Here is a 12,852-nt window from a genome sequence, read left to right on the forward strand (position 1 = left end):
GTCCCATTGTTGCGCTCAAGCCTGAGCATGCGCAGATACTAAAACCCTGGCGTCACAAATGAAGAGTCATATCATAACAACTCAGCAGCGCCGCCAGGCGGGATTTTCTACAACTGCAGTTTGCAATGCTCATGCGCAGTTTGAATTTGGACCGCCATCTTGGTTCTGTAAACTAAAAGTGAAAACCAGGGCAGTTTTTTCCACACATCTGGGAAACGTCTGGATTTCAGGGGATTCTGCTGATTTCAGCGCCGTCTAACAGGGATGGAGGCTGAGTATGACTCAGACGACAACCACAGTAAGTTATAGAGTAGCTGAGCTCTTGGTTCTAACTCCAAACCAACGCTAACTTCTGAGCATGGCGACAACAAAAACAGGGCCGCTGCGTCTTTTTGATCGCGTTCGCTTTACCTGGTGCACGTGAGAGCACTGCGTGAGAGTTATGCCGGAAGACAAAGCTTATATCGAAAATTTGTGGTGCGCTGTAAATATAGTGACGTTTCCAACGTCCCTTGTGTAACCGTTACTGTTTACAAAGAAAAAAAACTGGTGAAGCTTTCAACGATTTGTTAGATAATTTTTGTGCTTGCTGTTTACGACTCATACTGACAGGAACTAGAAGTAGAAGTTTGATAAGTTCCATTCATACTTCCAGGTGGCAATGAAGCTCCAGGCTCTCCAGAAGCCATGAGTGAGGGAGGATCAGAGGTCAGTGAACAGTCACTTCACCATTCAACAATCCTGTAGTTCATCTGCCCATTATATTTTTTATAGAGAGCTTGACGCATTTTGTAACATGGGAAAGCAAACCAGAATTGTACAGTTCAATAGTTACAAACATGTGCTAAAATAGGAGAGAATCTGACTATTTTCTCTCCCTGTCTGAATCTCTTAGGACGGGGAGGTCCAATCAGAGCCTGAGGAGGCAGCTGACCAGCTGTCCCCACCTGCGAGTCCCGAGACCCCCCCTGGCAGCCCCCTGTCCCCAGCTGAGTCAGGTGGAGGTGCGCCGGAGTCCCCTCCCCAGTCCCCCATGTCCCCTCCCCAGTCTCCTCCGGACAGTCCTGTATCACCTGTTGGGAGCCCCATTTCAGCTGAAAGTGCACCTGGCAGTCCCCAGTCCCCAGCAGGCAGCTACCAGTCAGGTGCGGGTAGCCCACAGTCAGGTGGGAGTGCCCCTGGTTCACCTGGGTCTGTCCCCTCCCCACCAGCAAGCCCCATGTCTCCAGGGAGCCCACAGTCTCCTGCTAGTCCCCAGTCACCTGCTAGTCCTCAGTCACCTGCAGGTAGCCCACAATCACCTGCAAGCCCCCAGTCACCTGCAAGCCCCGAGTCACCCGCAAGCCCGCAGTCAGCTGCAAGTCCACAGTCACCTCCTGCTAGCCCCCAGTCTCCAATGGGAAGCCCTCAGTCACCTGCTAGCCCCCTATCACCTGCAGGTAGCCCCCAGTCACCTGCTGGTAGTCCACAATCACCTGCAGGTAGTCCACAATCACCCGCAGGTAGCCCCCAATCACCTGCAAGCCCCCAGTCACCCGCAAGCCCCCAGTCACCTGCAAGCCCCCAGTCACCTGCAAGCCCTCAGTCACCTGCTGGAAGCCCCCAGTCACCTGCAAGCCCCCAATCACCTGCTGGCAGCCCAATATCTGCTGGCAGCCCACACGGCTCCGCAAGTGGTGACGACGATCAAGCACCAAACGAGGACGAAGAAAACAACATGGAGGAAGGGAACGACAACGCTTTCGAGCAGAGCGATGCTGAAGAGGAAGACAGGGAGGCTGCCGGTGATGAAGAAGAGCATAAGGATATAGAATCTGGTCCTGAGGGAGAGATGGAGCAGGGCAGTGATGCTGAAGGGGAGAACAATGTGGACAGAGAAGTAGATAATGACAGAGAACAGACAGGGGAGGAGGAGAGATACAGTCCTGGTGCACAGGACGGACTGAGAAGTGGTGCCAGCAGCCCAGGACAGCAGGACCAGCCAGATGAACAGATGGACTCAGCAGAGCTAGGAGGTCAGAATGACAGGAGTGAGGGAGAAGAAGAGGAAGAAAAAGAGGATGTTCCAAGCAGAAGGAGGGTACGAGTGATGGATGACAGCAGTGATGAGGAAGGGGAAAACAGGACAAGAGAAGACACGCCACAGGAGAAGGGGAGTGATGCAGAGTCTGGGGAAGAAACAGAGAACCTTTCTCCTAGAAAAGGTAAGAAGCCTTCATAGTGTGTTGCACTCTTTAGTGGATAGCTTGTTCTGGACTTTAGGTGCAGGTATATAGACAATGGATATCCGATAGACCGATACTATACAAATAAAGTATACTTCCAGTACTTTTTTTTACTACATTATACTTATAAGTTAGTTATAGTTACTACTGCCAAAGGTACGCAAGATGTTCAGATCTGAAGTGCAAGTGCAGAAAACAAGTTCACTACTACCAACCAACCAATACTGAATAGTATTAGTAGTATCCAGTCTTTCATTATCATACTGAAACAGGCGGGCAGCAGTCAGCTAGTCTTCACACCACATTTCTGAACCCTTGAGTCATAATATTGAAAGTATACATGTACTTTGTTTTGTTCAGACTTGAGTAAGCACATATTTGACATTTTCAGTGAAGCGAGCAGCTGTATTATCAGATGATGAAGATGAGGACACACAGCCTGTACAGAGAAAGGTTCTGTCTTCAGATGAGGACTCAGACTCAAATCAACAGACAAAGAAAAGGGTACTGTATTAATCCATGGATATGTAGATATTGTAGTTTTATATATGAATGAATTCGAGTAAGAATTGACAGAGCAGACCATATATGATGAAGGTAAACATTATGCATTTGCTTTGCAAATGTTACCTTTGTAGTTCTACATGCATCAGGAACCAATCACAGATCTAGGTTCTGAAAGCCATTGTGACCTTTGACCTTGTGTTTTCCTAGGTGATGGTGTCAGATGATGATGATGATGATGATGAGAAGAAGGCAGGAAGTGATGGAGAGGTGGAGAAGGACAGTGACGATGAAGACAAGGATGTCGGTGACCTCATTGCAGACATCTTCGGTGACAGCGATGAGGATGAAGAATTCGAGGTAAAATCCTCAAGAGTCATTTTTGCATATATTTTATTGCATTTGCATGATACAAACTTTCATACATTGTTTGCATAGTCTATATTGTACAGTTGACTTCTAGTTTATCTTCATTGAGTTAGCTTTTGTATACTTAATTTGCTCCTTTGTTGCAATGGTAAGTGTTAGGTTTACTAGAATAGATACACAGGGGTCGAAATAGATTTTGGGGCCAACTTGCACTGGTGCAAATGAAAAGAAAAATACTTGCACCGGAAGAAAAATAGTTGCACCCTCCAAAAATACAGAAGTGATGGGAAACATCCGCTGGCAGCGACGTAGATAGTAACCTTCTGTTACTTACAAAAAATGAAGAAAAACTTCATGGATTCTGGTTTTGTTCCTTTCCACTCCAGTTCTTTATTAATTAATATTATTGGGTAATTCTACAGGTAGTAACAGTGGATAAAGCAAACTTGCACCATGGTGCAAGCAGGCAAAAAATTAGTTGCACGACACCAAATTTACTTGCACCAAGTTGCACACAGAGGGTTATTTCGACCCCTGATACACCATAAAGCAACCCATAAAAGTCATGAGTTGAAGCTATTCAACAGTTACTGTAAAAAAACTGAATGTGGACATTAATTTTTGCAGGGTTTTGGTGAAGCCGAGGTTGAGGGAACTGTTCCAGAGGTACAGAAGTCATCAGGAAGTAAGTCCATCCTCAACACACACAACACACGCTTATCATTTTGAATAGAATTATAGTTTTACAGTGGTCGAAATACTTTTTTTCAGCGCTCTGCAATATTGCAGAAGAGTCAAAATTTTGTTCTGCAATTTGGAAATACTTTCTGCAAATACACAAGCCTCCATACTACAATCTTGCAGGTTTATAAGCATGAACTATTGATTGATATGCAAATTAGTGAAGACAAATGTTTTGAAGTCCAAAAGAAACAAAAGATAGACAAGTCAAGACAAAGTTGATGCAAATTAGTGAAGAAGCTCCTGTTGTTTCAGAATAGGAGCTTCAGTGTTGTCTGTCCTTGGGGCCAAGAGCGCCAAATCCCAAGTGCCAATTTTTCCTTCTGCAAAATTGCAGATTGTATAAATTTTTCTTCTGCAATCTTGAAAATCTATCTGCAGATTGCAGACTGCAGACAGGTATTTCGAACACTGTTTTACTATATATGCTGGCTTGTTAGCTACACAACTTAAGAGACTGTATCTGCAGACATTTTGGTGACCTCCCAGATACTTTCATCAGGGCTGCCTTAATCATCAAAACTTACCAAAAACGTCAACAGATAAAATAAAATCCCTTTTAAAGTTTCATTGTTTCGCTAAGAATCTAACTATATATGTTGAATTACCAATATACTGAAAGTGTCTACTGTTTTTTTGGAATGCTACCCTTACAATGAACCGGTGCAATAGCTCAATTGGCAGAGTACTCGCTTTAGAAAGACTTTAAAAATGGTCTTCTGTCTCTGCTTAGCACTCAGCACATATGAGAAAGAGTGTGGGAAGGTCAAACACACAGCACTAACAGCGGACCAGCCCCCTGCTGTAGTGCCTTGCACAATTGTATGTTGCCCAAGGGCTACGAAATGGAGATGGGCACCACCCTACGCTCGGTATAAGAGCACAGGAGACCTTCTTGTTCTTCTTCTACCCTTACAAACTCCCTCCACGAGAAGTAATGTTGCTGTATTGTGTGTGTTTCAGTTCTGTCAGACAGTGAGGATGAGGGTGTGACGGGGGCGGAGTCAGAACAGGCCGCCGTACCTGCTGCTGACTCATCAGATTCTGACGATGACAGACCCTCAGACAAACCGTGAGTTCAGTTCTTACACATGCCAGGGACAAAGGGAAGAAATCAAACCAAGTAAAGATGTTTTAATCAAATTAAGTTGAATTGAATTAAGAATAATGTAAATATTTGCCTACTTTGGGCTAAGTACAGGTCAAGAGAGTTCACATTTACATGCATGTATATTTCATTTATTTCATTTATTTCGAAACCTTTTAGCCCCGAAGGTAGTGTAACTCCTATAACCTACATGTACATAACATGTATGAGGATATACCTTCTTCTAACTTCTTTGTAATGATGGATATGTAAGAACAGCTAGGTTTTGTGATCAAAGTTATGTTTAATCATGTTAGAAATGTGCTTATATATCTGATGGCTAATACAAGTTCGACTTGCAAATCGATCCATGTTCTTTTCTCATGTCATCATAACCTTAGGTGGACAAGCTTCTATGTTTTGCTTCGTACACATACATGTACACTACACATTGCTTGAAAGCCTTGAATTATTACCCTGTACTTGTAACTGACAGAGCCTTGAATCCCTGTCCTGTTTAGGGACATGGTGTCAGACTTTGACGTCATGCTACAGAAGAGGAAAGCGATGAACAAGGCCAACCGCAGGAAACGTAAAGATCACGACCTCATCAACGACTGTGATGACCTCATCGTGGCCCTCATCAACAAGATGAAGGCAGCAGTCGACGTATGTTGTTGATTCTTTGGAACAATTTCAACAAATTTTACACCTGAAGATGCTTTACATGTATTTACTTTGGGATATTTTGTCCTGACTATCTATAGTCACCATATCTAGATGGAAAAGTGAAAATGCATTTACTGTTATTAACAGGAGGACAGAGTATTAAATCAGAACCGCCAGCCTGCCGTCAGGAAGCTGAAGATGCTGTCCAGTGTCATGCAGACTCTCAGGAAGTAAGTTTCCAGTGCAATGGCAAGGAAACACACTTTAAGGAGCATGGCCATATGCCTTTTCAATTTGTTGGTTCTCAGATTTGTCCCTAAAGTTGAAGAAAATAAAAAGATCACACGCACCATTCAGGATATGAATCAACTGCAAGATGCTCATACTTTGGCACAAACAGTTGACGAGGGACCATGCCTCTAAAGTCTTACTCTAATTTTTTGTGATGTATACTTTTGATAGTGTGGCTCTTAACAGTGCTTTGTATTTACCCTCTCCCCAGGAAAGATCTCCAAGAAGCCATCTTGGACTGTGGTATGCTTCCAGTCATCACGGTAAGAAGTTCCTCAGTTGTAGATAGTGGATTTTCTGTGATTTAAATTATCATAGGACTGGTATTTTGGTTGTGCTTATGGGGTCCCTTTAAAGATATGATTTCATGACATTGACACTGGAAAGCAGTGACTAGACAGTGAATGAACCACCCTTGTGTAAGAAATCAGATATAGCCCAAATTGAATGAACCTTAATTTGTACTGATCTTTTATCTTGTTTCTTACAGGACTGGTTGTCTCCCCTCCCAGACCGTAGCCTGCCTCACCTGCACATCAGGGAGGAGATGCTGAAAATATTACAAGACGTAAGCCTTAGGTTACTGCACTGCAGGGTCTCAAATCTACGTTATCCAATGTCATCACTGTCATATCCAGTTGCTTGAGTAACTGCTTTTTGGCATAATGTCATCACTCCAATGTCATCACACCATAGTTCTAAACTCATCACGTTACTGGTGGTTGGTCAAAAACCAGCAAATTAAAATACATGAAGTTAAATTGACATGCTTTGGTTAAATATCATTATCATATAGCCAGAATGTGTTTGCCAATCAGAAGGCTCCATTTGCCTTTGGTTATCTGGCCATAACCTCAAAAGTGGTCAGTTATTAGAATAAAATAACCGTCCACTTTTTGGACAGTACAATAATACAGGGTATGCTACACTCACCATGGTGGTTTATTCGGTGGTTATCGCACCTGACCAGGGATTATCTCACCATATACACCTCGGGCCGGGGCATTAACCCTTTATTATAATACCCCAGGTCAGAAAATCTTGATATTCTGTATTGAAACAAAAGATAGAAAAGCAGCTACTACATTACTGTCAGTTTGCTAATGATTGTTTGTTCTGTGACCCCCTCCCCTCGCCAGTTCCCTCCATGTAGCCAAGAGAGCCTGAAGTCCAGCGGTATCGGCCGTGCAGTCATGTACCTATACAAACATCCCAAGGAGACCAGGAATAACAAGGAGAGGGCTGGCAAACTCATCAGTAAGTAACTCAACATGTTAGCTCCTAACAGTTTCTCTATAATGTTGATTAAAAAAAGACCTTGCAGTTTTGAAGGAAAACATGATATTGACGTTTGGGATCTTCCCTAGCCTTAGTGAGATTTTTTCTGTAATTTCCAGACGAGTGGTCCAGGCCCATCTTTGGGCTGAACTCCAACTTCAAGTCGATGAGTCGAGAAGAGAGAGAGCAGAGGGACATGGAACAGATGCCCAAGAGAAGGAGAATGAGCAGGTGGGGACTGTTCATTAGTACTTCATGAGGATGGATGTTTTTTTTTTTTGTTCACTTGTCAGCTGGGTGTAAAGCAATTGAGGCCTGAAAATATTCTTTAAAAAAACCCTAGTTTTGAAAATCAGTGCTAAAATAATATTATAATGGCAGGCAAGGTGCCATTCTTCCATTCTTTGGGGAGATCCCTGGAACGGTAAATCATGATTTTTTTTTTTTTTGTACTTTTACATTCACGGGCTTTGCGGTCACTTCTGTACCGGTTCTTCTCATGACCGTGTACAAATCATTTTCAGACTTTCTTTCTTCTGCACCTGCCACCAGCATATAGTCCCACAAACATGTCAATTTTTCTCAAACCGCAAAATTTTGCTACCGCAAATAAAAAGTTATCAACTCTTTCTTGTGAGCATGTAATTTGAGTGCACTTGCAGACTCGACATTAATGTAAGCTTTGTATGTTGAACAGTGCTGCTGATGAACCCAGGAGGAGTATGGACATGGAGATCGCAACTGCACAGGGGTAAGTCTGGGATCCCTAAAGCTAGCAAATGTTTGATGAGTAACTCTACAAGCCAGTTCATTGTGTTAGTGCTATGGTCTAAGTTTCGTACACATATACAGCAAATGACATGAAAATAGACTACAAAAAAATGAACATCAGAGATTCGAGTGAATGAGACCATTGGAATGATGAAATAAAACAAACCCTAGAGGAAAGAGGGAAAGAGAATTTAGTGAATGGTCAATCAAGTTTCATCCTGTATGGTGGACACTTCCAAACCCTTGCAATCTTGGTGGTAGAGGTATTGACAAAGTGTAAATATGAATTTTTGATACATGAAACCTAGATCTAGAATTAAGACCTCTGACCTCTCAGCACAACTTGTAGTCTTACCATGTTGTAGTTAAGGTACCTTTAGGATGCCTGTAGGTGTATAAAGATAAATGTGTAGCTTGGTTTAGTGTTTGTACGTGTAACACGACTCCAGGAAGACTAGTACTATGAATAGATATTCTGTACATACTAATGGAGAGCGAACAAATAAACAAATCCCCTGCTGTGTTTCTGCAGCCCTGTGAAGCCTGGAGACCCAGGTTGGTGCGCCCGTGCACGTGTTCCCATGCCCTCGAACCGAGACTACGTGGTCAGGCCAAAATGGAACACAGAGAAAGAGATGAGCGAAGACCAGGAAAGGGAACAGAAACGTAGAAACAAGGTAAAAGTCTTTCACACTCTGCACGCTTTTCCTTCATTGAAGATTATACAAACCTGAACAGGTGTAGTTGTCTCTGCATCCTTTGTCATTCTTTCCTTCCTTCTTTCCTCCTTTGTTCTTGCCCTCTTCCTCTATTTCCCATTCTTTTCTTTTTTCTGTTCACCCTCTTGAGTCTTTCTCAATTTCCTTTCCTTTTTCTATGCCTATGTATTTGTCTTCTCTTTCTGTGACCTTTCTTGTAAGATCCACATTGTGACTCTTGGTGCACCTTTTACTTATTGTATTGTTTGATTTTTGAAATTATTGTTCACATTTCTGTTTGTTATTTTCCTGTGTGTGTATTACCTTGTCCCCCTCCACTTCTGTTGCGGATGCATCACTGTAGATTTCTAGTAGTTTCACATCTGTGGAAATGGTAAGGTTTTCTCTTCGTTTGAAGGAACATTATGATTTGGATGATGTATTTGCACCATTGTAGGGATTCCCCTTGTTTTGCCTGGATGTGTTTTTCCCTTTTTTTCACTCCAAGACTGATAATGATATATTTACTGGCATGGTTTTGCAGTTGGTGTGGTGGAGTATTGAGTATTTGGTATTGAATATGTGAATTTTCCAATTTGATATTGTTCACATTTGACATACCCGGTATAGTGATTCATGTGCAGTGTATTTATGTACCCTTTTGTAGCATTTTTCTGCTTTGGGGCACTTTGTCCAAGTGGTTCATTTTACTATACATTGTTACGTAGAGTGGGAAACTCACTATTGATGTTCGGTTGTTCATTCTTATTGGTGAACATAGTTTGGTTTGCTCTTGTGCACGACATTAACCCATTGTCCTTTCTTATCCTGTTTTTTTTCCAAACCACTGGACTATCTAGAGTGTGGTGTGTGATGACTAAACGGCTTGCTGGTTTGGGATCTGAGAAATGACTGCATGTCATACTTAGGACATGTGTTACCTGTCTGTCTTGTATGTTGTCTGTGATTGGCTATTTTGAAGGGATGCAACAGTAATTTTACATCATTATTCAAGTCATAAAAGAAGCCTGTTCTTAGAGAGAATTCAAAACATGTCAAGAAGGCAGAATTTTTTGAAGTCAGAACATTTTTTTCTTAAATTTCCTGCAATTTAATTTTCTCTTCCTTGTAAATTCTTCTTAAACAAAATTCAGACAGATACACTGGACCTTCTATATCCTTGTGGCCAGAGAAATATGAAACAGTCGCTTCTTTGTACTATCACAATCTTTATTACAACAGTTTGTGTCAGTGTTTCCACCAATATCATGGAAAAACACTAGATATATACATGTAGTAAGAATCAATCCATTGACAGAAAAATGTGAGTCTGTTTCACATCCTGAAAAGTGGCCCTTGCGTTGCATCCCTGCTCAAAGCCGTGTCGTTATTCTAACCCACGTGAGAGTCTCTCCCGGTCTCCTACCAGGGTTTCACCAAGACGAAGGATGCCCGTCTGGAGAAACACATGAAGACCCTCCGCGAGAGGAAGGCCAAACTGAAGATCCAGCGCGCCGTTGGCATCAGCATTCAGGGCAACAAGATGGCCCTTTAGTCTGTGTACAGTGAACAGTCTGAGTAGGAAGGTGATTTGTAAGTAATAGATACTGGTGTGGCACAACAGGCGAACACAGCAAAAATTTCTTACCACGTTTGAAGTTTATGTTGAAAACCTACAACTCTAACCCTAACGTCATTTGACCTCAGTTTTTAATTGGAAAAATTTTCCTACCATGTTTGAAGTTTGAGTTTGTTACAGTTACTAGTATGTTCAAAACCTACATTGTACACCTCTAACATCATTTGACTTCATTTTTTGAGTGTTGAAAGAAAAGTTTTGTTTCCCTGGTTTGAAGTGTGGTCGCCTGTTGCAGAATGGTATCTTTTACGTGTGCATATCAGCCATCGTTCTATGGGTGCCTTTGTTATCCACTAATAGAAGCTTTTCTTCTTGAAAGTTTGTTGTGTTTTTGATGCTTCCATGTTTCAGTTTGCTCCATATAGCAAGGCCTGTAAAACAGGGCTTGCAAAGATTGCTGACCCTTGCATGACAATGTGTTGTGGGTTGTGCCTGAAATGCTATTGTTTGAAAGGATAACGTGCAAGATCTTCCACAAAAGTATCCTATATATTCAATGGTGAAATGGTGGATTTGGATTATGCACATCACAGACCCTCTCTTTGCTCACAGAGGATGAACTGAAATGAACTGTGCATGTATAATTTTGGCAACTGTCCAGGGGCAGGGCTATATCCACGCCCAAATCAGGCACTTATAGCAGAAATAGGGAAATTTCTCTTACTGTTTCTTTTTTTGTCCCCTAGGGCTTTTCAACAATGAAGGATTCTCGTTTGGAAAAGCATGTCAAGACCTTCCGGGACAGGAAGCAGCGTATGAAGGCAGAACGAGCGGTCAAGATCAGTCTAGAGGGACGTAACATGGCCTTATAGCCAGTTATAGGGCAGACACAAGAAATAGTGTCTTTTTTTCACATGGGCGTTTAGTTCTTGTTTGAATGTGATTTAATTAATCATGACAGAAATTTGACACCTTTGAAATGATTGTCAAAACTGATTGAGGAATTTTCTATGATTAAACAAACAAGCTTGATTTGAGATGACGCAAAACTGTAGAAGATGAGCACATGTAATGGATTTTTCCTAGGACATAAGTTTTCAGTGTTGTACAGCTTTTCTTTTGCTCATTCACATGTTTGAGAAGAAATTTATACCATTGTTTGCAGTAACATTGCCTCTTACTTTATTAATACACTTTATTAATGTGCATATGCGTACGGTAACTGTTATACTTACATAAAGTACAGAAACTACATAAATCTTTGCAATAGCTTGTTTAGTGAACAAAACAAAGTATACATAGCCTCAAAAGTGCAAGCAGTGCTGATATTGTGCTCATGTCATAAATATTTACAGGAAAATGTTTAGAACTACCTGGTAGGTTAAATTTGAACCATGATCTGTAACATACTAATACACTGTACAGTAGAACATACATTGTAGCCTCACAAGTCAACTCTGGGCTGCAATAAGCAGCTCATGGTTTGTGTGTATGCCTTACCTTCTGGAAGTTGTCCTCCAAAGTAAGGTGGGTTTTGTATCAGAAAGACATGTAAGTGACATCGGTCTGCAATACAATAAGGTTTAGACCCAGGAGGATCATAAAGGGGGACAGGAAGACAATTTGCAACAGGTTTAGAATCAACAAAAAGATTGAGAACAAAGAATTCAGGAGGCACATACCATTTGGAACCTTTTGTTATTTTTAGGTTGTGGAAAAATGCACTACCATTTTCTTACACAGTTTCTCCATGACCCTCCCTGGTTCAAACCTAACAGTCAAATAGTTGTAAATGAGAAATTTGGATAACTGCTGGCTTGGGAAAAGTCATGCTTGCATAGTTTTTGACAGTCTTTTGGAGACTCAATTGTAAATGATGTATTCAGTGAAACATGGACAGAAAAGCCGTCACAGAGATGGAAGTAGAGGATTTGGCACACCATGTACATGTACAACATCTCAGTACCACATTTCTAGCAGGCTGCTGAATGTAACTTTATTATAAACCTACATGTATGTGGGGGTCACTGTGTAAATCACCGAACCTTACAGCATTAAAGACCATCTCTTAAGGAAAGAGCAAAAGTTGTTGGTGTTTATTGATAAACCGTATTATACAAAATTTTACCTTGCCTAAGTGTAAGAAATCGAGGTAGACATTAAGAAAATTATTAGTAGTATACAGTTGCATATATTAGTTAAAGAGGCGTGTAGCTTGTTAGATATACTTGTAGAAGTCGTATTTCCTTTTTCTGATTGGTCAAGGGATCTGTCAAGGTTTCTGATTGGTCAAGGGATATTCTCGTAGAAATCGTCTTAACTTGTTCTGATTGGTCAAGGGATCGGCTGTCAGAAAACGCGCACCAATCAGAACCTCTGCTTGGAGAGTAATTTTAGCCAGAGACTCAAGCGCCCTCGTTAGGTCATGCACGAGAGCAAACTTCAGTAGGTCAAACTCGAGAGATTTATTTGCCTCCGCCATTGTCACGCCCAGCCCTGACAAAACAGTCCCTTTCAGACGAACCTGACAAAACAGTCCGGAGCTTATGGCACCAAAATAAAAACCTGATACGCAAGGAGAGGAGTAACCCATATATACAAGAGGGATAAATTGTTGTGTAGAAAGGCTTCATAGGATGG

General features: G+C 41.8%; 2 protein-coding genes across 2 annotated transcripts; both read left to right on the forward strand.

Moving 5' to 3' along the window:
• Positions 1–128: 128 nt before the first annotated feature.
• On the forward strand, positions 129–1,680 carry LOC109484967 (basic salivary proline-rich protein 1-like). Its single transcript, XM_019788340.1, has 4 exons — positions 129–298; positions 656–708; positions 896–1,481; positions 1,532–1,680. Exons 1-4 carry the CDS (start codon positions 265–267, stop codon positions 1,678–1,680), a joined length of 822 nt encoding a protein of 273 aa, XP_019643899.1. The 5' UTR covers positions 129–264.
• On the forward strand, positions 1,641–12,289 carry LOC109485067 (protein IWS1 homolog A-like). Its single transcript, XM_019788495.1, has 15 exons — positions 1,641–2,204; positions 2,617–2,729; positions 2,940–3,089; positions 3,726–3,783; positions 4,803–4,911; positions 5,448–5,595; positions 5,743–5,825; positions 6,098–6,149; positions 6,377–6,454; positions 7,026–7,143; positions 7,284–7,395; positions 7,862–7,915; positions 8,468–8,612; positions 10,063–10,219; positions 10,959–12,289. Exons 1-14 carry the CDS (start codon positions 1,718–1,720, stop codon positions 10,186–10,188), a joined length of 1,833 nt encoding a protein of 610 aa, XP_019644054.1. The 5' UTR covers positions 1,641–1,717; the 3' UTR covers positions 10,189–10,219; positions 10,959–12,289.
• The last annotated feature ends 563 nt before the right edge of the window (positions 12,290–12,852 follow it).

The sequence above is a fragment of the Branchiostoma belcheri genome, unplaced genomic scaffold (assembly GCF_001625305.1).
Source record: "Branchiostoma belcheri isolate BF01 breed outbred unplaced genomic scaffold, Haploidv18h27 scaffold72, whole genome shotgun sequence".
NCBI classification, from domain to species: domain Eukaryota; kingdom Metazoa; phylum Chordata; class Leptocardii; order Amphioxiformes; family Branchiostomatidae; genus Branchiostoma; species Branchiostoma belcheri.